Genomic DNA, 27,762 nt, shown 5'->3' on the forward strand with positions numbered 1-27,762 from the left:
AATTTCATCATCACAACACAGTCCCCCTGCCTCAAGTTGCCATCCTGTGCACTCCGAGTTACCTGGTGTTCCCTGCTCACAGTACTTATTACAGTGTCATATAATTGCGTGCTTACTTGTCTTGATAGTCTTTGAACTACCTTCCATTCCAGATGCTCTTCTTACAATGGGAGCCCAACAGTTCCCTCAGTAAGGGTAGGGAGGTTGATGTTCCTCCCTCTTGAACAGGCCCAGACAATGTACAGTGGAAGTGATGCTATATGACTTGTAAAGCAGAAAATTGTTAAGTACCAAGGGAGACAGATATATTTAGCAGAAAATTGTTAAGTACCAAGGGAGACAGAAGGTAGTGTTAGGAGTGTGGGTTTTGATCTGAGTTTCAATTCTACATCTAAAGAGCTGAGGCACCTAGGACAAGTTGCTTAACTTCTCAAAGCTTAGATAAAAATGCTACACATTTCCACATTGCTCTGTTGGGGCACTTGCTCTTGAAATCTAGATGTCTTACTGTGAGGAGGTCTATACTAGCCCATGAAGAAAGACCAAATGGAGAAGCAAGCAGCTCAGCTGAGGCCTCAGACATCATAGAATGGAGTAACATACCTTCCCACTATGCCTTGTTTGAATTCCTGATCCAAGAATCATGAACATAATAAAATGATCTCTTTATGCCACTAAATTTTGGGGTGGTTTGTTATACAGCAACGATAACTGGAATAACCACAAAGAACTTCATGTGTAACAAGCAATAAAAATACTGAATACATGACTCCAAGGGATTGCCTACACCTAACACAGCAACTGAAACAGAGTAAATTATTTGATGTCTGAGGTAATTATTATTATGCCCATTTTGCAAGTGAGGAACTAAGCTTTGAGAAGTTAAGCAACTTGTCCTAGGTGCCTCAGCTCTTTAGATGTAGAATTGAAACTCAGATCAAAACCCACACTCCTAACACTACCTTCTGTCTCCCTTGGTACTTAACAATTTTCTGCTAAATATATAGTAATCTGTTTTAAAATGTCAGTATTTATAACATTCTGGCTCAGTAAAATTGACCATGCAGTTTCATCACTGAGATGGAAACCCACATATCACCTTCCCAGAGAAGCATTCCCTGACCTTCCTAGTTCAAGTAATGCCAGCTCCTTCATCCTTCCCAGCCTTTCCATCCCAGTTTCATTTTCTTTAAAGTACTTGTCCCTATCTGAAACTGTCTTTCTAATTTGTTCATGTGTCTACTCTGTCTCTGAGTTAAATATAAGCTTGTAAAAAAACAGAAGTGCCCAAGATAATGCCTGGAATCTAGCAGGTGATCAAAAAGTACTCACTGAATTAAGGAGTGACTGTACTCAAGCACCCTTAATGTCCACCCAGTCTTATCACACACCAATTAATGAACAAATAGAGAAGACAAGAGAAAATAGAATTTAAAATGGCAGAACTGCAGCAGTCATTTCATACAGTAAGATCAGTACAAAAAAAAATGGAAGGGGAGAGAAATCAACGCTCCCACTCACCCACTTAGAAACTGTAAACCCTGAGTTTGAATGAAGATGTAGGTAATGGGATGGAGTAGGCAGGGCACATCTCCTATCCTCTGTTAACAACTCCTGTCCCCTCAGTCCTCAAAAAAATCAGTTTCTTCAGACACACTGAAGACCACAGGAGGGACGACTGTTGGTGGCCCCTCTAACATTAAGACCTTCTACTCTCTTTCAGCCCTTCCTTTTGCACCAGTCACCCCCGCTTCCCGGAATGCTTGTGCTGTTCCTCCCAAGGCAAGGAAGAGGCAGTAACCTAACCCTTCAGGGAAGAGGTAAGTTGAGGAATCTTCAGACCCAGGGCAAGGCTCTCTGCATTATGCAGGTCCCCAAAGGCTCTATTTCTCCTAGCAGTAAAGGACTTACCAAGTGCTAAGCGCTATGCTGGGATCTTAAACATACTTTTTCTAATTTTAAGGGCCAGTCCTTAACCCCAACCCAAAAAACAACTTCCCCATCACATCATTCCCCAGACTCGCTACTCCCTACTCCAAGAAATCTTCAAATTCCAGGGGCAGTTGAAGAGGATAAAAAAGGATCTGGCGTGACCTGAGAGACTGAACCGGAGGGGGATCATGTTAAGACGAGAAGACAGTTATACTGGGCTGGGACTCAGGATAAAGATTAAGATAAGAAAGCGGTCTGACCCTTTCCAAGCCCCGTATATCCATCAGAAGAGGTGACCAGGAGCAGAAAACTGAAGCTCAAAAAACAGGTGGCTCCGAGACGAGGCCGCAACTCCATGGTGGTAAATGTGCCGGGCCACCGGGCTGAGCAGACGCAGGGCAGTAGCAAAAGGTCCGCGCCGTTCCCCAAGTGTAGTTCAACCCAACCCCTCGCGTTTCCAGATTTTTTTTCCCTAACCCTGAAGGAAGTGATGTTAAACGGATGTGGGTGGCGCCTCCGGGGTCCGGATAGTGACCGAGTAAGTTTAAAGGTGCAGATCGCGTAGAAGGGTATGGGTGCTGCTTTCTAGCCAAAGTTGCTTCCTCCCCCACTCCCGCACCCCTCGACCCTATACTGGATGTTCGGTCTGAGGACTTAGAGGGAAAAGGCTGGCGGAGATAATGGGGAGGGGTGGGGAGGAGGCTTGAGAGAACGGTTGCTGGTCCTGTGCGCCAGCACCCTAGCCCCGCCCCCTAGAACCCTGCACTTAATATTCACAACGCAATTTATTATTTGTCTTTTCACAACTCAAATTATTGATCGGTGAAGTCAGCCATTCCAAACAGTGGGCGGGTTGCCCATTGGCCTTGAGTCCCACTTCCCCAGCGAAAGTATAAAAGACAAGGCAACCGGATTTCATTCTTAGGTTCTTGCTTACGTCTCCAGGAGACCTGGCAAATCTGTTAGGCGTACACGGTCTCCGTGCTTTGCGAGAACGCTTCTTGCTGGAGAAGAAGCGCTGGATCTTATTTTCCTTGCAACCACAATCCACTCAGGGATTATGCAATTGACTGATGCCAGCTCTGAGAAAACCAAACTTGGCATCTCTTACTGCGAAATTGACCTAGCTCTTCAGGGAATCAGGACAGAAGTCGCTGAAGTCATTTAAAGTGCAATGCTTCTTCTGGTTAAATCTATTTGTTTTTGATGTTTTTAAACTTTGTGGGTTGACTATTTCCCCTCAACTTTTTCCTCTGATGCATACCAGGTCAAAACTTCCCGTCCCTCCTGAGTGGAGACTAGTTGAGTCCGACAGTGTATACTTAATAACTAGTAAAAGACATTTGACAAAGTACACACCCAAACAAAAATACACACCGCCCTTTTATTAGCCTCCCAACAGTGCAGGCACGGACACAATGGAACGCTCTGGAGACTGCAAACTCCAGAATGCCGCGCGGTCACCTGCACCTGCCACCTCTCTATAGGGAGGCGCCGAGCAGGCTGGGCCCTGTAGTTCATATACGCTCTCCCCGGATAGGTTGTTCTGGTGAGGACCGGCTGTGTCACGTGGGCCCCGCTCCCGCCGCCACCGCCTCCGTCGTCTTTCTCTGTCTCAACTGAGGCAGCCATCTTGCTCTTGCCGCGTGCTGGTGTTGGAGGACCCTCCCTGCTTCAGGTGAGACCCCCGGCGGTCCCGCCACTCCACGGCCGGAGGCCGCTGCGCACGATCTCCCCCCGCCCTCTTCTTCCGACACCCGCCAGCCGCTCGGGCTGCCACTTCCGCCGTGGCGCGCGAAATGGGGGCGGAGGCGGCCAGCCTGGCCTGTCTGTTACCGGCGGCGCAGCTGGGGGTCGGCACTTGAGGGAAGGTCCCCAGCACCACCGCCCGCTGTGGGGGCGAGCGGGCCCGCGCTTGTTGCCACCCATATCCAGCCCCAGGAGACGGGAGGTCCCTTGTCTCTATCGTGTTGCTCCTCAGTATTCACAACAGTGCTGTGAGCTTTGAGATGTATACAGCCCGTCTGTCATCTCAGTTGATCCTCCCCTACAGATAGGGAAACTGAGATTAGCAGCCCCATTCCCCCCCCCCCCCCACTCTCCCCTTGTTCCTGGGACCGAGTTACGTTGCAGCGCTTTCCACCTAATGGCAGTATTTGTTTACCAGTCCGTCTCCCACTCTGAGACACTCCCTTGCCCATCTTAGCCCCATCACACTGCTTGACGCCTACTAGGCTGTCCGGAAATCGATGACTGATCGACACAGTGTTACACCGCCAGTGAATGGTGGTTTCAACTTCCTTTCCCACAGTCTTACACTTTATCAAAGCTCTCCCCTCGGGATTGGTAACAATAGTTACAGTTTTTGCTTATCTACTGTGAGCCATACCCTGTGTTATTGATAACTTAATATTTAACCATTAAAAAAAACAAAACACCTTACGAAGTGTGTGGTGTTAACACCTTTTCTAGTACAGCAGGAACACAGGTTCGGAGAAGTAAAATACCTTTTCGAAACCCTTAGTGGTAGAATCTGATCCTTCTGATTCTAAAGCCTGTGCCTGTCTTAGAGAAATCTCACATTAAAAAAAAAGGTCGGAACTAAAGGTTGCTATTATTTTATCTCTGTGTAAACATGATATATGTGAAAGTGCCTACTATATTGCTTGGAACTTGGCACTCAATAAATATTGAGTACAACCTCATTATTTACACCCTTTCTTGAGTCCTTGAGGAAAGGGCTAAAAGATTCTAGGATCCCCAAGGAAGAACTAATTAATTATATGGCTTTGGGAGTTACTTCTCCCTTTTGGGCTTGGAAAGTGACTTTTTCCCTGATTTGCAAATCTATTAAATTGGGAGGAAGGTGAACTGTTGTTCATAATTTTTACCCTGCTGCTGCTTGCAAGTATTTGAGATGGCCTCACATAAAGACAGTAAATTATAGGTTGACTGGGGAATAGGAAAGTAAACCAGGTGATCTTTAAGGTTTAGTCCAGATTCTTTCTGAGCTTGACATCTCTCCGAGAGCTCAATCCTCTCTCCTACTTGAATTCCAAACACCCCAATCTGCTAATAGAGGACCACCATTTTTCCTTCCCTACCATCTTGAGCTCCCAGTCTCTCCAAAATGCTTTTTTTTCTGAGATACTCCTTGGGAAAAAGTTCTCTTTTGTCCTTATTACCTGAAATAGAATCTGTTCTTTCATCTATACATTGATATAGTTAATACTGTTGCTTTTGTGTTAAACCAGTCAGGACTCTTTATCTTCTGTCTCTTCTCTTCCATCTTTTCTTGGGGATTGTCACTTCAAAATGCAAAGAAGTCCCAAAAGGTTTACCTATGTCTAGTTCTATTATTTTCACTTAGCCCTGTTTTTGTTATTAAAGAAAAAAAAAAAGACCCTTAGGCTCTTTGTTAGTTCACTACATCTTCATGGCCAATTCCTTTGAGAAAAGTGAATAGTGGTTCTTTTCTGTGGATAGTGAGTATAGAGATTGGGATTTACATCAGCAAATTTAAGTCTGTGGCAAGTTGAGACTGGCACACTCCAAAGACTTGTGGTTTTTTACTTCAATCACACTTCCTCCTATAAAGAGTATTTTAGCTGCTTGAGCAGTTATGGTGCTGAGCAAAGATTTAAGGAATTGTAAATTCTAAATGTTATTTGATTAGGTACACAACCTAGAAAATGAAGACCAAATAAATACTGAATGAATGTAAAAGTAAGTGCCATTTGAGAACTGGACTTTATTTGGACCTTAACATGAAGATATACACAGGTTATTGCCTAAGTACAGTGTCAGAATACAGAATGTTTAGTATTTATATAATCTTTGATTCTCTTATTTCTCAAATGAAGAAAATAATCTTTTTCATCTGAATGATGACTATCAAGAGGTTAGTGAATTGTTAAAAAAAAAAAAAAAAGGTTTGATACCAGGCTTGTACTTTATTCCATCTCTCACATCTCACCAGTGATCTGTTGATGCACAGAACAAGGAAAATGAGACTTTAACATTGGGATTTATTTGTTTATATGGCGTAGAATGTTATGGCCCATTATAAACCTAAGAATTTATTTTCCTTAGTACAAATATCACTGACCAGATTAGGATTCATAACTTTATAATGTTCTTAGAATTTTCAAAATTTAGCCTTAATTTTTAGCTTATACTCGAGTCTTTTCACCTCCTCTCCCCAAAATATTTAGTGTTAATGTAGCAGAGATATGTTTTTGTCAAATTGTTCAGTGAAGCATTATACCGTGTATGCAAGAATAACTTGACAAGCATGACATACTATATCAGGGCAAGGTATTGAATGAATTTTGTGGAAAGTGCTGCAGAAGAACTAAACATCTAAAAATCTGGTTCTCTTTCCCTGTTATTAACATACCATCTGACCTTGAACAGAGGACATGACTACCTCAGATCCTGACAGCTAGACAGCCTATTGTTGATTTTTTTTTTTTTTTTTTTTGTATTCTATTTATGGTTTACAAGGAATACAGAATGTGATTTGGGAGAAAAACAATCTACTTAAAGGTCGTGCTAATAACATTTGGTAACAGCTCTCTGCTGTAAAAAAATTTTAAGGGAAAACTGGCTTGCCTACAGAGATTTTATAATTGGTTAGGTTTTACTGAATGCCAAAGAACTGAATCAATGCTTTTAAGGCGAGATCTTCAGTCTATTTTTTATCTGTATATTGAATTCCCTCATGGCATTATTTAATTTGGGTTCTTTTAATATCTGGTTTATGAAGCTAGAAAAAGTTATAAATATTAAGAATATAGATAATATTAATATGATCATAGTGGTAATAAATTCTACAAGGTCAGTAAACCAGAAGGTACTGTTGCAAACAGTTATTTTATTTTGGTAAAACAGTGAATTTAACAAATATGTTTTTCCCCCCCTAGATTTACCAACAGCATGAATCAAGAAAAGTTAGCCAAACTTCAGGCTCAGGTCCGGATAGGGGGCAAGGTGAGTGTGGCATGAGAAATATTGATAGGAGAATGTTTTACCAGATATTTTGGATTTGTGGTCATTGAAAATCTAAAATCTTTTCAGTAATCAAGATCAAACCACATTCCAACTTGAAAATAATCTGTCTAGATCTATAATAGATAACTAGAAGACTTCTCTCTCTGATGGTGCAAATGGTAATAGCCATCTTTGTTTGACTCCTCTTAATATCTGGTAGTTATGTGACATGAACATGCTACCCAGCCTTCCATTTTCACATCTGAAAAAGATGCTCCTAAAAATTAGAGTATATTTTTAAAATACCTAACATGGTGTCTAGATGGCACAGAGTAGATATGAGATAGTTATTATTATGTTAGACTCACCAGCAGGACATCCCAGAGGTTAAGGTTGCCTTATCTTGATTGGAACTCTTACTGCTACAGTTTAGTTTATAAATGGGTTAACTGGAATGCTCAAGTTGATTGTACATTTTGTGCATTGCTAGGAATGGGGGTTTTCCTCCCAAATTCCTGCCTATATGAACGTGAGCGGGTGTTTTTTTTTGTTCGTTTTTAAGATTTTATTGACTTTAGAGAGAGGGGAGCGAGAGATTTATTGATTTTAGGGGGGAGGAGAAAGGGATGGGAAGCAAGAAGCATCAACTTGCTTCTCATATGTGCCTTGACCAGGCAAGCCCAGGGTTTCAATCTGGCGACCTCAGCATCCCAGGTCAATACTTGATCCATTGTGCACCACAGGTCAGGTGAACATGAGCATTCTTATTCCATGCACTTTGAAGCCTAAGAAAGAGCTAGTTCTTGTTTTTTATACCCTTCAGCTTTGGCCCTAAGCTCAAGGAAAATATTCTACCCTTATCTCTGCCCAGCACAGTCTTTGCAAAAGGAAAAGCAAGAACAGTGTTTACTTCACACCTGGGGAGGGGTAGGTAGGACACTATGTAGCAGCCCCACTATGTCATTTACTTTGATGATAACCACAGTTTCTGGGAATGGGGACAGGAGAGAGTGAAGGGAGGAAGTGACTAGTACTTTCTCCTTTCATAGTGAAATAAATATATGACTTTGGAGTCATATTAGCTTTCATGTAACCAAAGTAGTCACATTGTAGCATCAAGTGAAATGTAATGGACTAATGCAAAAACTAAAGATATTCCAGAACCATAGAATATACCTAGAAGAGCTTGATGCAGCACATCTCTATTATATATAGTTTAAACTAGGTGATTGGCACATTCATTCATTTAACTAGGTTATTGAGCACCTAATATGTGCCAAGCACATAGAAGATAAACAGGTTAAGGTTTCCTTCTCTTGACAGTTCAGCTTAGAAAAAAGACATGCTCACAATTACACTACAGAGTAATAAATAGTTTTGTTTTTGTTTTTAGCAAGAGCGAGAGAGAGAAAGGGACAGACAGGAAGGGAGAGAGATAAGAAGCATCAACTCATAGTTGTGGCACCCTAGTTGTTCACTGATTGCTTTCTCATGTGTGTCTTGACTGGAGCAGGGGGAGCCTCTAGCCAAGCCAGTGACCCCTTGCTCAAGCCAGTGACCCCTTGCTCAAGCTTCATGCCAGCGACCTTGGGCTCACGCCAGCAACCCTGTGCTCAAGCTGAGTGAGCCCTTGCTCAAGCTGGTGACCTCGGGGTTTCGAACCTGGGTCCTCGCTCCTAGGCCAAAGCTCTATCCACTGCGCCACCACCTGGTCAGGCAGAGCAATAAAGGTTAAAATGAAGTACAGGGCATTCTTGCATAGGAGAAATAGGAAAGTCATCAAAGACCTGAGATTTGAAGAATAAGAATTTATCACTAGGTAGACAAGTGAGAGGGTAAGTAGGTTGAAAAGAGACTGTCGTTCTTACACATAGAAAGGCACAAAGGATGCTGGGATAACATGGTTCTTTAATGGGATGGTTTGCTTTAGTTTACTATAGCTAGAATTTAGAGTATATACTTTGGGGTTGGATTATAGTCTTAGATGCCATACTAGGAGTTGAGGATTTTATCCTGGAGGCAAGGGGCATCTATTGAAGGATTTTAAGAAAGAAATAATAAATATAGAAAGGTAAAACTGCTGGCACTGTGGAAAACAGAATGAAATAAAAGTTTGCATAGAGAAGAATAATTGCGAGGCTATTGCTATAATTTGTGGGACATAAATTAGGGGTAAGAATAGACAGAACTGATAGAATATGGGGGATGAAGGGAAAAGAGGAGAGTCTGGAATGACCCCCATATTTCTGCCTTTAGAGACTGGATATATGTTGGTATCACCAGCTACAAAACTTAGGAAATATAGAAAGAATAGTTTGGTGGACTGATACGCATTTGACTTGTTGAATTTGAGGTGTCTAAGGATCATTTGATGTGAGATATCCAGCAAGCAATTGAGCTATCCCTGAGTCAGGAACTTTTCACAAATAAAGGACTACCTATGTAAATAGTCACTCCTAGCCCATCCTTTAGCAGCTGGATTTTGTCACAACCTCTGCTGCTACTCACAGAGCTTTCTTCCACTCCCACAAAGTTGCTGACACTGAAGCCCTGGCTTACCCTCAGTAAGGCTGAGTACTATGGCAGGAACTACTCTGAGGTTGAAACTTCCATTCTTTTCCCCTTATTCCTGCCAGGTCTTAAAAAGGTTTTGCCCTCAAGACTTAGGTTGTTTTTGTTAGTATTTCAGCTCTGCTTTAGGTTTTGTTTTTATAAATTATCCCAGGAATTTTATCCATTATCCATTATAATTTTTTTTAAGTGAGAGGAGGGGAGATAGACTGCCACATGCGCCCGGGCTGGGATCTACCTGGCAATTCCTGTCTGAGCCCAATGCTCTAATCAACCAATATATCCTCAGCACCTGAGGCCGACGCTCAGACTAGCAGAGCTATCCTCAGAGCCCGGAGCTGACACTCAAACCAGTCAAGCCAGTGGCTGCAAGAAGGGAAGAGAGAAGCAGATGGTCACTTCTCATGTGTGCCCTGACTAGGGATCAAATCCAGGATGTCTGCACGCCAGGCCAATGCTCAATCCACTGAGCCAACTGGGCAGAGCTTTATTCATTATTTTAAATACAGTGGTACCTTGAGATAGGAACAGACCAACATACTTTTTTTAAGATACGAGCTGTGATTCAGTCCGTATTTTTGTTTTTGAGATCCGAGGGAAATTCCGAGATACAAGTCGCGAATCGGGAAGCTGCCACTAGTTGGCGCGTTGGCACTCGAGTCCAGTATTGGCAGTTTTGATATACGAGTTGACTGACTTGCGAGCTCAGTTACAGAACGAATTAAATTCGTATCTCAAGGTGCCACTGTAGTTCTTCAGTGGAAAAATGGATTTAGAATTTCAAAGTATTCATTTACAAATGAGCTTTTTCTATCTTAGTAACAGCATAATTTTCAACCTATTTGCTTAAGTCAAAATTCAAAACATCATTCTAGATTCCCTTTTTCCTTATATCTGACATCCAATCCATCAGCAAGTCCCGTTGGTTCTTCTGGCAGAGATCTCCCCATCTCCACTGCCACAATCCTCATCTCTCATCAGGACTGCTACAGTAGCTTCCTGATTGATCTCATTATAGTTCATTTTCTACAGCAGTCTCAGTCATCTATTAAAATCGTAAGTCAAATCAAGTCATTTCCATGCTTAAAACCTTCCAATGGTGTTCAATTGCAATTGGAATAAAATCCAGCTCCTGCCTATGGCATTCTAGGCTATATAACCTGGCCTTTGCCATCTTTCTGATTTCATTTTTCTCCTCCTTTCCTATTATTCACTCAGTTCTAGCATACTGGCTTGCTTTCTCTTTCTAGACACAACAGGTTTACTCTTGTTCCATTCTACTTGGATCACTCTTCCCCTAGATCTTCCCATTGGTCTCAGCTCATATGTCACCTCTTCAGAGAAGCCTTAACATTCTAATACAACAGTGCTTAGCTCTTATCACTGTGCTTGCTTAATAGGCTTATCCCATTTGAAATGATCTAATTTGTTTATATATTTATTGACCCTCTCATTGTAATATATGCTCCTTGAAGAACTTGATGCTTTTCATTCCTGGATTCTAGGACTCTAGAACACTCACATGGTAGGCATTTGGTGCTTAATTATATCATCATCAAAATTTCAGACTATCTTTGGACTTTATTGTCAGGGGGTAGGAGGTACTGTAAAAAGATATTCCTTATTATGTTTGAAAGTTATTATAAGGTACACTAAATTGTCTTGAAGTTATAAATTATTTTATTAGAAAACTTAAAACAATGTGTTGAAATGATAAAGGCTGGATGTTGGAAAGTATAAGAACTGTCTAGAACTGACCTTCAAAAATCTGGATTAGACTGACAAACAACTCTGGGAATTATTAATCATTACTATTAAGTCAGCAATTTCTTATGTGGGTTTTAGTTAGAGTACTGTGGATAGGAAGCCGTGTGATTGCAGTTGCCAGATGCAAAGCTTGCTAAAACCCTTCTGCTTGATTATTTTTCAGGGTACAGCTCGCAGAAAGAAGAAGGTGGTACATAGAACAGCTACAGCTGATGACAAAAAACTTCAGAGTTCTCTAAAAAAACTGGCTGTGAATAATATAGCTGGTATTGAAGAGGTATGATCACCTTGTAAATTATGTGCACAAATAGTATATTTGTAAAAAATTATCCACAACTTTTCAAATGTAAAATATTAGCTTAGGAGTATCTGATCTTGTCATTCAAATGTCTTTGAAGGACTGTAGCTGTTGAATTTGCTTACTTTATAAAATTGGATGATTGTCCAAAAAATGATTTTAATAGACACTTAAGGAATTCATACTTTTCAGACTGAAACCCTTTGTGTATATGACAAAATTATGGAACTGCTCTTGAATTTTAATGCAAAATAAGTTTTTATCCTAATAATGTAGAAATAAAGAAACCTCAAGATTTTTTCAAATACAGTGGACTTTTTTCTCATAAGAGCACCATTCTATTCTTTAAGTTTCTCTAGTACCTCAGCCAAGAAGCTCTAGCAATAGCTTAGCATGGATTATGTTTCTTACTAGTGATCTTTCAAAAATTATTGGTTAAATTATTTTTACATCATTTTATTATATTTTGATGATACTACTACTTTCAAATATGAAGCCAGCGTTTAATGTTATTTCAAAAGACACTCAAGAAAAATTATAGTAACAACTACTTGTGATGTTACCATCTAGATCCATTGTGACCTAATGATTCCATTTCTGACAGTACCAGTGTTTAAATTTTCACTGCAGTAAGTTAGATTTAACGGTATCAATACTGTGTGTGGTACCACCTTACCAAACACAGGGAAAGTACCTGCCTTATATCCTGTCTTATTTAGCACCTCCCATGCAAAACTTATTATAGATAAAAGAAATCCCCATCACTGTTTCTGGGAACACTGCTCCTCTTGTTCAGGTCTTCATGCAGGTTGTTATTTCTTCCCAGTAATCTTCCTGGTAACACACATACACATTTGTGCAAAGAAAGGTTAGATACCTTTCCTATGTGCCTCTATACTATCCTGTTTTTTCTTTTTATTATAATATTTATTAAACTGAATTGTGAATTTCTTTTTGTTGGTATTGCCATTACAATTCTAACTTTTTGAAGAGCTATAACTCCAGAACATCACACAAAAACTTAATGGTACATAATAGGCATTTATACTTTTTTTTTTTTTTTTCTCTTTTCTGAAGCTGGAAACGGGGAGAGACAGTCAGACAGACTCCCGCATGCGCCCGACTGGGATCCACCCGGCACGCCCACCAGGGGCAACGCTCTGCCCACCAGGGGGCGATGCTCTGCCCCTCCCGGGCGTCGCTCTGCCGCGACCAGAGCCACTCTAGCGCCTGGGGCAGAGGCCAAGGAGCCATCCTCAGTGCCTGGGCCATCTTTGCTCCAATGGAGCCTTGGCTGCGGGAGGGGAAGAGAGAGACAGAGAGGAAGGAGGGGGGGGGGGTGGAGAAGCAAATGGGCGCTTCTCCTGTGTGCCCTGGCCAGGAATCGAACCCGGGTCCCCCGCACACCAGGCCGACGCTCTACTGCTGAGCCAACCGGCCAGGGCAGCATTTATACTTTTTGCACATGCCTGCATGCTGTCTTCTAACCTCACAAACTATATAGTTGTACAGAAGAAATATGAAGATAATTAACAGTGCAAGGTAACAGTTGTAAATTTTTTTTCTTGTTTTCCAAGTGAGAGGAGAGAAGATAGACTCCCACATGTACCCAGACCTGGATCCACCCGGCAACCTCCCCCCCCCCCCCCCCCCCCCCCGTCTGGGGCCGATGCTCTGCCCCTTTGGGGCCATGCTCCAATGCTGCTATTTTTAGCACCTGAGGTGGAGGCTCCACAGAGCCATCCTCAGTGCCTGGGGCCAATGTGCTCAAACCAAACAAATCATGGCTGTGGAAGGAGAAGAGAGAGGGAGGAGGGGAACGGGTGGAGAAGCAGATGGTCGCTTCTCTTGTGTGTTCTGACTGGGAATTGAACATAGGACATCCACACAGTGGGCTGATGCCCTACCATTGAGCCAAATGGCCAGGGTTAACAGTTGTAAATTTTCTGAATATTTAAACCTAAGATGGGGAAGAGTTTTACTGTTTTCCTTTTTCCCTCTTTTTAAGATTGAGGTTTTGAGAACCAAGATATAATACTTCACAGATCTAAGTAATATTGTTTAGGAATATCTAGTCTGATATATATTGGCTCCCTCGAACATTATGTTTTATGTTACTATATTTAAAATAAATTAAAAAAATGTTTTTAAAGAAAATAATGACACCTGGATTAAAGACAGCTATTAGGAGAAAAAACTATTGTATTACATTTACACATGAAAACAGTTTTCAGAAATGCTAAGATAAAAAATATATGTCTTTAAAGAAACATTAATTAGAATTTTGTTTTTAATTTGGGGTGTTTTATACAAAGTGCTGAATGAACTCTGAGGAATATACTATTGTTTTATTTTTTGTCAGTTTTAAGAGAAGCAGGTAAAACCTTTTGAAAAGACACCATGGCCAAAAATAATGTTATTATGTTTTCTGTACTTAGACTTTGAAAACACCAAAAAAGTAGAAAGTACTCAGTTTGGTGGGTAAAGAACAAGGAGATTAGTGGTAGGTTTTAAAAACTCGTTAAATGTACTTTTACCAAGTTCTAATCTTAGTTTCTAGGCTGTCAGTATTAGTGAATTTTCTCCCTTCCCTAAGTTAATTTAAGTCCTCTTCAGAAACTTTAAAAACTGAAGGGCTCTTTGAATTGAGACAGGCTTCACTGGTCTTTTATGTATGCATTAGTTTGTTGATTTAGTGTAATAATTATAATCATATATAGATTTCTTCTACATGTTACCAAAGACAGAGACATCTAAAGCTCTCCAAAAGTAAGGGTAGTAGAGTGTCACACTGTTTCCACACAAAGCCAAGTAAATAACCAGGTTTTAGAAGGCATTCCTAGGTGAATTCCAAGAGTATAATCCAGAACTAAATTTTTGGAGATGTTTTATGTCCTGTAAATTTGAAGATATTTGGATGTCCTTCTTATTTGGTAATCTAGTTGGATATAGTGACTGTGCTATCACTTCTCTTCACCCTGATAACATGAATTTATCAACAATAAGAACTGTTCCATTCCTTCAAAAACAATTGATTTTATCAGAATTATTTGAAAAAAAAGTTACCAAATATCTATCTCTGATTCAGATGGCCTAATTGCTTCATAGAATTTTACTATTACATTAAGCTTCTAAATAAAGTAGGGTCTAGTTCTGCCTCTGTGAAACTTTTCCTATCTTCCCAGGCATAATTAATCTACACTTTCTCTGTACTTCTGCTGTACTTAGCTTAAATTGCTCTGCTAGAATACATTTATTATTACAAACTCATATTGTGGGTCATAATGGTTACTTATTAACCAAGTTACCTGTTTTTACTAGATTAAACAGTCTGGACAGCACGAACTGTATTTAGCATTTATTGAATACTGAATCCCATGATGAGATAGCTTAGGCCTATCAACTTTGAGATACTGTACTGATTACTGTAGGTGGAACTGTTCTGCAAGAAGTTAGCCATAGGGAGCTGGAGCTCAGGAGAAAGCTTAGGGCTGGGATTGTAAATTTTGTTACTGTACAGTTAGGTTTTACTGTTATATATTTTCTTCTTCCCTTTTTTCCCCAATTACAGTTAACATTCAATACTATATTAGTTTCAGGTATACAGCATAATAGTTAGACAATTATATAACTTACAGAGTGATTTCCCTGACCAGGTTCTTATTTTTCCTGAACCACTTATACAAAAGGAGAACCTAAAGTGATTGGTTGACCCCTACCGCAGTTCCATCTTCCTCCAGCTAGACAGAGCCTCAGGTGCTGATGGGTGGACAGCTCTGAGTATAGCAGAGTGAAGGGGAAGTATCATGGCCCATTCACCTTAGCATTCTATAGCAGCTTTACATTATCTCTTTAGTTCCTGGTTTTTTACTATATTTTTATTGTGGTAAATACACACACACACACACACACAGGTGGGCAAAAGTAGGTTTACAGTTGTATGCAAAACAGTTTATTCTTGTATTATTTATTTATTTAGTGACAGAGATAGAGAGAGGGACAGACAGACAGGAAGGGAGAGAAATGAAAAGTATCAATTCTTTGTTGTGGCACCTTAGTTGTTCATTGATTGCTTTCTCATACGTGCCTTTACCAGGGGGGCTACAGCAGACTAAGTGACCCCTTGCTCAAGCCAGTGACCTTGGGTGAGCCTTGCTCAAACCACATGAGCCCGTGCTCAAGCTGGCGACCTCAGAGCCTCAGACCTGGGTCCTCCACATCCCAGTCTGACGCTCTATCCACTGCGCTACCACCTGGCCAGGCTCTTGTATTATTTATTAATTGTATTCTTTTCCACACAAACAACTGTAAACCTATTTTTGCCTTACCTATATAATATAAAATATACCATTTTGTGTACAATTCGTTGGATTGGTTATAATTACAATGTTGTGCAATCACCACCATTATCTATCTCTGAAGTTTTTCATTATCTCAAACAAACTATACCCGTCAAATAATTCCATTTCCCACTTCTGCCGCCTGATAACCTCTGACCTACTTTTTGTTTCTGTGATTTGCCTATTGTAAACATTTTATATAAGTGGAATCAAACAATGTTTGTACTTTCATGTTTGCTTACTTAGCATATGTTTTCAAGGTTCGTCCACATTGTAGCGTATATCAGAACTCACTACCTTTATAGCTAAATAATATTCCATTGTACTGATAATATCACATTTTATCCATTCATCTGTTGATGAACATCTTTTGTTTTAAAATGGCTTCCTCTCCCAGTATAAAAGTATATTGACATTGTAGAAAATTAGGTGTATATAGAAAACAAAGAAGTTAACTAACCATTAAATCATAATTCCATTACCCAGAAATAATTGGGTAACTGTTAGTCTTGCATTTCTTTTCCATTCTGTATGTATGTATTCTTATTTTTTTTAAAGTGGGTGATGGGAAACAGAGACAGATCCCTGCATGTGCCTTGACTAGGGTCCACGCGGCAAGCCCCCTTTTGAGGAGTGCTCTGCCCATCTGGGGTCAAGCTCAGCAACTGAGTTATTTTTAGTGCCTGAGACAGAGGCTTCACGAAGCCATCCTCAGCACCGGGGCCAACTCACTTGAACCAGTTGAGCCCACACTGCAGGAGGAAAAGAGAGAGAGGAGGGGGAAGGGGAAAGAAGCAGATGGTCGCTTCTCCTGTGTGCCCTGACTGGAATTGAACCCAGGATACACTGGGCTGACACTCTACCACTGAGCCAACCAGCCAGGGCCATATAGTCTTTTTTATTTTTTTTTATTTTTTTATTTTTTTTATTTATTCATTTTTAGAGAGGAGAGAGAGACAGAGAGAGAGAGAAGGGGGGAGGAGCTGGAAGCATCAACTCCCATATGTGCCTTGACCAGGCAAGCCCAGGGCTTTGAACCAGCAACCTCAGTGTTTCCAGGTTGATGCTTTACCCACTGCGCCACCACAGGTCAGGCTATCGTCTTATACATATACATACACATATTTGAGACTAGCTTCATTACAGTTTAGAATTCTTTTCTCCCAAATAGCATTATATTATAAAATTTGTTTCATATTAAAATACTTTTCTAAATCATCAATTTAGATGTCTCTCTATATTCCAATATGTGAATATATCATAATTTAGTATTTCTTTATCATACATTGTAATGCTTTGATAATAAAGTTACCTTTAGATATATAAATAGTTACCTTCATCTCTGATTTCCTTCAGGTAGATTCCTCAAAATGCAGTTACTGGCTAAAAGAACATGAACATTTTTAGAATTCTTCATCAGTATTTCCAAATTGCTCTTCAGAAAGGGTATGCTGTTTGACACTATCTGTAGCATAGCTGTAGAGAATTCATCTCATCTGACACTTGCCACCAGAGAATAAAAGAAAATGATCCCAGCATATCTAGTATAATGATAGCTGTTAGCTTTAGCTGATAGCAACAATAATAAGTTATATGTCATACTGACCTTTAGAGATAAACAGGTACTGGCCCTGGCCAGTTGATTCAGTGGTAGAGCATTGGCCTGGCATGTGGAAGTCCCATGTTGATTCCTGGTCAGGGCACACAGGAGAATCAACCATCTGCTTCACCCCTCTCCTCTCTCTCTCTCTGTCTCTCTCTCTCTCTGTCTCTCTCTACCTCTCTCTTTCTCTCCTGCAGCCATGGCTTGGATGGTTTGAGCAAAGTTGGCTCTGGGCACTGAGGATGGCTCCATGGCCTCACCTTAGGCATTAAAAATAGCTCGGTTGCCAAGCAACGGATTAGTGTCCTGTAGGGGGCTTGCTGGGTGGATCCCAGTCAGGGCACATACAAGAAAGAGTCTGTCTCTGACTCCCTGCCTCTCACTTAATAAAAAGAAAGAGAGAGACAGACAGAGATAGGAAAAAAAGAAATAAAGGAAAAGAAGAAAGGAAGAAAGAAAGGGAGGGAGGGAGAGAGGGGGGGAGGGAGGGAGGGAGGGAGGGAGGGAGGGAAGGAGGAAGGGAGGAAAAAAGAAAGAAAAAGAGAAAAAGAAAGAAAGGAAGAAAGAGGCTCTAAGCTTAGAAGGATTGAATGAGAAAGATACTGACTTATGGGAGTATGCACACAGCCCATAATCCTCAAAATATGACATCCTTTTGCCTCACAAAACCCCAGATATTTAAATGTCTTATTCTTAAAATGTCTATTATTTTACCCCCTTAAGACATAGGATGCAGGCAATCAAAAATGAATTTTCTGATAAACATTGAAGTGCCACTACAGGAAGAAGTGGCAATAACACATGATTTTAAGACAACTGTAAGTTTTCAGAACTGCAGCTCCCTGCCCTAGTGGAGACTTGGATACAAAAAGGTCACATAGCAGAAAAATTTAAACCTTTTCTCTGATCCGAGAGGGCAATTGTCAGCAAGTTCTACTGAGTCAAATATAACTTTGTGAACCTCCTATAGCCATAAAAACTGCTGTGCAGGAATAAAACAAGCATCAAATCTACCAGATAGAAAGCTGCTCTGATTAATATGTACTCTACTCAGAGGCCAGGGAAGGCAGGGGTTTTAAAGTTTTGATAGCAGGATAACAGTGCCACACAGCAGTTGGCAGGAATGACTTAAAATGGTCCTAAATTCTGTATGGTGGTTAGGCTGATTCTGAAAGGTCAGAACAATAGGAAGAGTCAGGCAAAGATAAAGCCCAGAAAGTTCTGGGCATTTTCATTGGGGGTATTACTGGCATTATTTCTAAACCTTGAGATGACCCCTCATATAGTATTTGGGATTTAAGGTCTGACAGCAATCATGATTTAGAATAAATTGTATAGGAGGTGTCCATTCATTCAGCAAATTTCAGTGACAAGTGCTGGATACTTGGGGGTGTACTAACTAAGGCATGGTATCTGATCTCAACAGTTCATCTCTAATTATGTGAAAAACTTGCAAACACAATTATACTACAATTCTATTTAATTGTAATACCCATGAAGTATAGAAAATCCATAAACCACCTTAAGTTTAGGAGCATCTGACTCAAGACTCGGATAAATAGAATTTACAAGGTAGAGAAGCAGGGAAACTGCATATGTAAATGCACTAGGGAGGAGAAGACAAAATACTTTCTGCTAACTACAGATGTGTCATTATTGTTAGAGCAAAAAATAAGAGCAGGGGCATTTGGTGTTTTGGACTGGGGTCTCAAAAATGTCTTTTCCATTGCACAAGTAGCATCCTTTACTTTCAATTACCTGTTCGGTGGAAAAAACCATTTTGACGTAAAGGAGCTGTTTGATTTAAAAAGGGTAGGGTAGCGCCAGACCTGTGGTGGCACAGTGGATAGAGTATTATATTGACCTAGAATGCTGAGGTCGTGGGTTAGAAACTCTGTGCTTGCCCCATTAAGGCACATACAAGAAGCAACTACTACGAGTTGATGCTTCCTAATCCTCCTCCACTTTCTCTCTCTCTCTCCGCTCTAAAAATCAATAAGAATAAAATCTTTAAAAAAAAGAAAAGAAAGGCCCTGGCCGGTTGGCTCAGCGGTAAAGCGTCGGCCTGGCGTGCGGGGGACCCGGGTTCGATTCCCGGCCAGGGCACATAGGAGAAGCGCCCATTTGCTTCTCCACCCCCCCCTCCTTCCTCTGTCTCTCTCTTCCCCTCCCGCAGCCAAGGCTCCATTGGAGCAAAGATGGCCCGGGCGCTGGGGATGGCTCCTTGGCCTCTGCCCCAGGTGCTAGAGTGGCTCTGGTCGCAGCAGAGCGACCCTCCAGAGGGGCAGAGCATCACCCCCTGGTGGGCAGAGCTTCGCCCCTGGTGGGCGTGCCGGGTGGATCCCGGTCTGCGCATGCGGGAGTCTGTCTGACTGTCTCTCCCCGTTTCCAGCTTCAGAAAAATAAAAAAAATAAAAAAAAGAAAGAAAAAAAAAAAGAAAAGAAAAAGGGTATAGTAGCTAGTTTAATAGTCTTTGTTTACTTGTCTGTTCCTTGTTCTTACACTGTTTGTAGATTGTATGACTAATTTAGACCAAATTTCAGTAAAATCACTGGAAAAGTAAATTCTCCATATGAAATGCGTGCATTTTGCTTTGCGAATTTAACAAGTTCCTTAGCCATTCTTTTACCTCTAAAAGGGTGGAGAACGTGTCTAACTGATCAGCCAAACAATTTGTTTTTTGATAATTTCTAATATCTTGTGTCTAAGAGCCTTAGATAACCATGTCATTTGCTCAGTAGAGACAAAACAATGTTAGATAGAAATAAATATATTTTGGCCTTTTTAACTTCTGGTATTTTATTTTTTGTTCTCAAATTAAGTAAACTCTCTACCCCTTTGTGGACCTTATTCATGAAGCTACACTTTTTATCCAACCCATTTAAAACAACCATTAATTTATTTCTGTTTCACAGTCTGAGATGGAATTCATCTTGCTTTTCACACTATACTCAAACAACAAAGACCTACATAGGATTTAAAATACGACTTAACATTTAGTCCTTGGAAAAGAAACTTGAACAGAAGGGAAACTCATGAACTTGTTTATTATTCTTTTTGGCCCCGGGTTAGTCTCTTATTTATTTTGTAGCGAGAAAGATATATATTATCCATATATCTGTGCTGTTTTCCTTTTGCATTCTCCATTTAGCCTACAGTCTGAGATAAATACTTCTCTACCAAGATTTCATAGAGCCACAGAATTGAATTTTTATAGGCAAATAAACATTTTAAGAATGTGAATGACATCATAGGAAGGAAACTGAACAGAAAGTTAGGAAACTCAAGTTCTAGTTCTGGATTTGCATGTAACCAGCTAATTGTCCTTGGGTATGTTATTTAACCAAGAGCTCTTGTCTTTAGTATTTATTTATTTAATAACAGATTGGAACTAGAAGTTCAACAAATATATGGCCTTACTTTTTTGGGAACAATATTGATTTCAAATATGTGATTTTAATATCTATAAATTTAAAAAATCTCAAACTCCAATATTTGAGATTCTTTTCCTACCTAGAAATATTATACAAATCCTTTATTAAATTATGTGGTTTGGTCTTGATTTGGAAAATACAGTCCTACCATATCTTTATTTTTCCCCCATACTAAAATTATGATTCTAACATAGGCACAGAGCAACATCCCATTTCATATCTCCTGTGCCATCTTCTCAAACTATTTCTCTTCCAGATTTTCAGCCACTTTAACATTAAACTTCTTAAGCTAAACTATAATTATCTTTAGAACTACATATCTTTTTCTAAAGTTAATATAAACTATTTTTAACTCATTTATTTAGAACAGCTGGATTGAATGCTTACTGTGTAATATATATAATAGAAGCTTAAGTACAATACTGAGAGGGAAGGGTATAGAATTGAAAGAGTGATTTTTGTTAGAAAAAATTTGGGAAATTATTTGTGGGGTTAAGATACAGTTTTCCAGGGAATTTGCCTTTATTTTCTCTGTGTTCCAGGTCTTGCCTGAAACTTAGACGCCCCTTTCTTCCCCCTCCTTTCTGGTGCTGTCTGTCAGTGGTGGTGATAACCTCTGAGGAAGAAAATCCCACTTCCACTGACCATGGAGAACACTCAGCATCTCTGCTTGATTGTGACAAGGGCAGTTTTTGGATGGATCATGAAATGCTTCTAAAGTAGCCAAGAATTAACTCTCCTAACCTTTTTATATAATAAGCATGTTACCACCAAGGTAACTTACCCAGTAGAGTCAACTACATAGTGGAATCACATTATTATACTTTTCACTTATGCAAATTCAATTCTACTAAACACATAAAATGCACAAGTGAGAGAAAAATAACATTTTAAATAGCACATGCTCAACCTTCCTTTTTAATAAGTCCCAGGCTATGGATTAAATCAAGTCTGAGACAGTCAGTTCATATTGGTGAAAGCTATAGAGAGAATGTGAGGGTAGTTTGAAAGGATTCCCAGTAATTGATAAAGCACATTCATATGGCCAGGCAAGTGGGTGGGAGATCTTCTTTTATATTTATAAGGGTTATTGAAGGTTGTTGAGAAGCAATACTTAAGAATTAGAAGAACTGATAAAATCCTTTACAGAGAATGACATGATGAGAACAAGTTGAAATTTTTGTAAATTTACTTACTATTCAAAGGAGTAAAACACCTGATTGATTACATTTCTGAGTGTTCTTTATGGATTTTCAGTGGTTATTTTTACCATGCACTATTACCCCATTACAACCTGTTCCTAAGTAAGATGCTACCCCACCAAATGATATCTGTACCAATTTAGTTTGATAGTGTAAACTAAGAAAATGACTATGTCATTAAGAAGCCAATTCTTGGCTGATTATTATCTATATATATACAATATTTTTTAATGTGGGCATAAACTTCTTTCTCATAGTAGAAGTCTTTGAATTTAAAATCTAGATTCTTTGACCATCCTAGTAATTTGTGCCATCTACACCATTTTGCTTTGTTGCTAGGGTTTTTTCTCACCCATATCCACTGCTTAGATAATTACTACCTTGGGATTGCATAGCTACCAAGTAAGAAAACATAATTGGCTAAATTGGTTTTTTTTTTAAACATATTGTTTTACTTGTACCTATTTTGTGAAGTACATTTTTCTTTCATGATCATACAGGTAAACATGATTAAAGATGATGGAACAGTTATTCATTTCAACAATCCCAAAGTCCAAGCTTCCCTTTCTGCTAACACCTTTGCAATTACCGGTCATGCAGAAGCCAAACCAATCACAGAAATGCTTCCTGGAATATTAAGTCAACTTGGTGCTGACAGCTTAACAAGTCTTAGAAAGTTAGCTGAACAGTTCCCTCGGCAAGGTAGGTATTTCAATTTAGTACCTCTTCTTTCCACTTTCATTTAAGATCCTAATGATTTTAAAAGGTGTTCCATTACTGGAAGGATTTGCCTGTATGTATATTTTACTTATATAATGTTACTTTTATGCTTCATAAATTTTTAGTTTGTTTCTTCAATAATTATGCATTGTGGCATAGGGAGTATTTGGATACATTTTGATAGAAATATAGAGTTGAGAGTAATTACCTGACAGGTAAGTGCCAGGATCTGCAGGTAATATTTTATAAACAGTTAATTTAATATTCATTTCTGACTAATGGCAACAAGAACATAGCATTGTACTAGGCATTGCATTAGATTCTGGTTATACACACATGGAGACAACAGGGGTACTCATTCTAATCAGAGAATAAGAGGATACCTAGGTATGATTTCAGTGTGTATGCAGATAGAGGTTTCTCCTGGGTGCATTATAAACAGAATGGTGATAACTATAGCCTGTGGGTTTTCCCCTTATTTCAAATACCTCTCGCACATTGAGGCGATTTTCAGCCTGCAAAAGTCCTCCACCTGTGACTGCAGACAGGCACAGCCCGTGCTACCTTTCCTTTCAGCCTCATTTTAGACTAGAAGCAGGAGAGTGAAGATGGCAGTTGTGGCTGCAGCCAGCCTCAGCCGTTTGGAATGGCGCTGGACCCTAAGCAGTGCTTGAACTGACAGTCAGTTACCCCAAGGCCTTGTAACTCCCGCTGAACAGCCTTTGCTTGCCCTGTGGCAACTGTTCAGGAACGGGGTAAAACCAATCCTGGAATAGAAGGTAGGGGTTTCTGCACTTCTCAGCTCCTCACAGGGGCGGACAGTGAGGGAGCAAGTGATGTTTTCCACAGGCTCCTTGTCTAATACCCACTCATGTATCATACTTTCCTATACGTTACTTTTAGCTAGAGATTTCTGTAGGTGTTTTATTTCTGATGCATGGAGGCTTATTTAGGCCCAAAGCAGACTGGCTTAATAGGAGTTATGCTGCAGGAAGAACAACCTGGCAGAGTTATAACATTATATATTGGACCTAGAAATTTATTAGACAGTTGTAAAAAAAAACTTCTGAAGCCTATTGACATAGTTTTCAGAACCCCCACATGTATAATTTTTCCTTTTAAATTGTGGTAAAATATACATAACATAAAATTTACCATTCTAAGTGTACAGTTCAGTGATATTAAATACATTGACGTATACCACTTATAGCTTTAAATCTCTTATATTTAAAAACAGAACCATAGTTCCTTTTTCTCTCCCAACCTTCTCTTCATTTGATAAAGCAGATATTCCAGAATACCTGTGTTTAACTGGTGTAGTATATTTGGAGCACAAGTCTTGGCTCTAGATTAGTGATGGTGTGTGGTGATGAGGATTGTTATGTTGGGACCTAACTGCCCACAAATGGCTGTATGGTCACAGTTCTGCATTCTAGGAATTAGAATTCAGGCTGATGTCATCGCCATGGCTTACCAAAACCACCAATCTTGTGGCCCTGACCAGGTAGCTCAGTTAGAGCAGTGGTTTTCCACTAGTGCCAGACCATGAAAGAGTTAGCCATTCTAGGTCCAATGATAGATTCCTTGTTGAAAACCATTGACTTAGCGCATCGTCCTGATACATCAAGGTTTGGTGTATCAGGTCAGAGCACATACAAGAATCAACCAATGAATGCCTAAATAAGTAAAACACCAAATCAGTGTTTCTCTCCCGTTCTCTGTAAAAATCAATAAATAAAAATAAAATAAAAATTTCAGTTATATTTACTTCTATGGTTGAGGAATAGAGTGTGTAGGTGGCCAAACAGAGGGAAAGGGGAGTTTTAAATAATGAACACTTTACTAAACTATGATAAATAACATAACTTTAAAGGCAACAAAGTGGTCCTGACTGGTTAGCTCAGTCAGAGCTTCATCTGGAAAAGACAAGGTTGCAGTTTCCATCCCCAGTCAGCACACACATGGCAACCAGTCAATGCTTAACTAAGTGATACAATAAATGAATGTTTTCCTCTCTCTTTCTATCCATTCCCATCTCTGCCCTCTAAAGTAAATCAATTAAAAAATTATGAAGGCAACAAAGTTTCTGAATTTTTCACAACTGTTATTTGAATCTCACATCCTTGAATTTTCTCTGGCACACTATATCTTGGAGAAAGTGCAATTAAATTAAATCATATGAATAAAATGCTTATCCATACAGTTAAAAAAACAGTTTTATCACAGTATTACACTTTTTTTTAAGAGAGAGTCAGAGAGAGGGATAGATAGGGACAGATAGACAGGAAGGGAGAGAGATGAGAAGCATCAATCATTAGTTTTTTGTTGTGACATCTTAGTTGTTCATTGATTGCTCTCTCATATGTGCCTTGATGGGGGGGGGTGGTGGCTACAGCAGACCGAGTAACCCCTTGCTCAGGCCAGCGACCTTGGGTCCAAGCTGGTGAGCTTTGCTCAAACCAGATGAACCCACACTCAAGCTGGCGACCTTGGGGTCTTGAACCTGGGTCCTCTGCATCCCAGTCCGACGCTCTATCCACTGCGCCACCGCCTGGTCAGGCAGTACTACACTTTTGTTTAATATTATTGACAGTACTATAGATGCAGCAACCATATGTTCTGAATTTCCAAAATAGTTCTGGTTTCAAATGTATCTTGTCACCCCTAAAAATCAAAGCCTGTTGTTTCAGTGCTCACACTAAATTCTTTTTTTTTTTTCAAGTGAGAAGAGGGGAGATAGAGACTCTTACATGCACCCTGACCAGGATCCACCCGGCAACCCCCATCTGGGGCTGATGGCTTGATTCAACTGAGCTATATCCTCAGCACCTGAGGCCCATGCTTAGACCAGTCAAGTCACTGGCTCAGAAGGGGAAGAGGGAGAGAAAAAGGAGAGGGAGAAAAGGGGGAGAAAAGCAGGGGTCACTTCTCCTGTGTGCCCTGACTGGTAATCAATCCCGGGACATTCATATGCTGGGCTGATGCTTTATTCACTGAGCAACTAGCCAGGACCAAACGTAGATACTTTCTTATACCAAAAGAGATGAAAATTTCTTGAATATTTTTTATATGGAGATTTTGGAATTTAGAGACTAAAACTGTCTTTTTATTCAAACGAATCTGAATTTCTCCGTTTTGTATATGTTTTACCTTCAGTGCCCATTGAAATTGCCAGCTGTATTTAATGTACATCTAATGAAGTTAAAGTTTTATTGATTTTAGTATTAAGTAAAAAATATGGCATTAGATAATATTTAGCTTTTTTTGAACAACTATAAAAGATTTAGATGGGAAAAAAGGATAAAATGTCTGTAGATATCTTTGTTCTTAATGACTAATTTTATTTGTAGTATTGGATAGCAAAGCACCAAAACCAGACGACATTGATGAGGAGGATGATGATGTTCCAGGTAAGTGACATTTCTTTAGTTTTAATATTTTTAGCATCCTGTGATTTCATTTAATTCACTGTATAATGACAGTTTTTTGTTGATAGTGAACTCATAAATTTAAATTGATTCACAATGATGTGTATATGAGCTAATGAAAAAGAATAAAAACCCTCATTTAGAACTTATCAGAAATTGTCACACAAAAATTTGCTTCCTGCATTTATGAATTTGGAATCATTGTGATTATAAATTTACATAATATTGTTATATTTCTGTGGGAATTATGATTGACATACAAAAATGCTGTTCACCGTAGTATGCATAGACAAAGAAAAGACTAGCTTTTCCTTAGGATTACTGTTTAAGCAATAAATGAAACTTATTAGTGAAATGCCACCAATTCATTTCCACCCCTTGTCTTGTATATTTTCAGGCAATTCCAGTAGCAAAAATTGGGGGGGGGGGGGGCTATAAGTTAAAGATTTTATTTACTCCTTTTTTTGTATCTTTAACTCATTTTTTTTTTTCCAGATCTTGTAGAAAATTTTGATGAGGCATCAAAGAATGAAGCTAACTAAAATCTTTTCTGGTTTTTGGAAGCTGGCATGGACTAGATTTAACAAATCAGCTATGTGGTTCCAAAGTTTTACAGACACGGAGAACATCAACTGTTACTAGTTCAGTAATATAAATATTTTGTATATTAATAATGCTGTTTGTTCAGCATTTTTCGGTCATTTGATTTTGCATTTTGCACTTCCTCCTGGGATCTATTCTTTTGGTCAAAATACGAAGTATTGGTGCCGTTTGAGGGTGTTTTGATTTTTTTTTTTTTTTTCATTTTTCTGTTTGGGGTATTTTTGGTGTATGTATGTTTATGTCTGTGTGTGGGTATGTGTGTATACAGTGGAGAGCAAATTTGAAAACAGTTCTATTTATCCTCCTTCCCGCAGTAGAAATAAAACAAATCTTTACATTTGTTACTTTTTATTTTTTCTAATAATGCACAGAATTAATGAAAAGTGAGTATCTTGGATTTCAAATCTGAGATTTTATCCTTGGAGGTTTGGTTGACATATTTTTCATAAATTTCTCTGGGTTTAAAATGTTTTGAGATATTTTCACTAGCTTCCTGCTGGTGTAATGGGTAGCATATCTTTGGTACAGTTGCCTTAGATTTACTTAACTAGTCAGACCCAGAAGAGATTTCTTCCTAATTGCCTTTTTCCCCACTTCTTTTGGTCTCCAAATGGCCTGGTCAGCCTTTGGTAATGCCCTTTCTCTTTCTCATCTTCCACCTCACCTCAGACGAATGTTCTCCATGTAGAGTTAAGTGAGTGCCTAAACCCTCTTTTTAAGACTGTTCCCTTATCTTGAAGAATAACAGATCCATCTCCAATTTTTTATTTCCCCACTTGATCACAATTTGGTAGATTTTAAACTGGAATAGCTAGCATGTGCTTGCTGAATAATTTTATGCCAGCCTTGTCTGTATGCTAGCTGTTCTTAG

General features: G+C 39.5%; 2 protein-coding genes across 3 annotated transcripts in view; one reads left to right on the plus strand and one right to left on the minus strand.

The window, feature by feature from the left end:
• Positions 1-2,415, minus strand: part of TXNDC12 (thioredoxin domain containing 12) — a 28,769-nt gene extending 26,354 nt beyond the window's left edge. Inside the window, exon 1 of the mRNA XM_066376257.1 lies at positions 2,193-2,415. Within this exon, the coding sequence (XP_066232354.1) occupies positions 2,193-2,289 (97 nt within the window). The 5' untranslated portion in view covers positions 2,290-2,415. The remainder of the gene's footprint in view (positions 1-2,192) is intronic.
• Positions 2,416-3,462: 1,047 nt separating this feature from the next.
• Positions 3,463-27,762, plus strand: BTF3L4 (basic transcription factor 3 like 4). 2 transcript variants are annotated; one of them, XM_066376261.1, is made up of 6 exons: positions 3,463-3,610; positions 6,858-6,924; positions 11,426-11,539; positions 22,641-22,842; positions 26,211-26,270; positions 26,784-27,762. In XM_066376261.1, exons 2-6 carry the CDS (start codon positions 6,871-6,873, stop codon positions 26,828-26,830), a joined length of 477 nt encoding a protein of 158 aa, XP_066232358.1. In that variant the 5' UTR covers positions 3,463-3,610; positions 6,858-6,870; the 3' UTR covers positions 26,831-27,762. The 2 variants fall into 2 exon arrangements, with proteins under 2 accessions (XP_066232358.1, XP_066232359.1); XM_066376262.1 differs by lacking the exon at positions 6,858-6,924 and having other exon boundaries at positions 3,484-3,610.

The sequence above is a fragment of the Saccopteryx leptura genome, chromosome 3 (genome assembly GCF_036850995.1).
Source record: "Saccopteryx leptura isolate mSacLep1 chromosome 3, mSacLep1_pri_phased_curated, whole genome shotgun sequence".
NCBI classification, from domain to species: domain Eukaryota; kingdom Metazoa; phylum Chordata; class Mammalia; order Chiroptera; family Emballonuridae; genus Saccopteryx; species Saccopteryx leptura.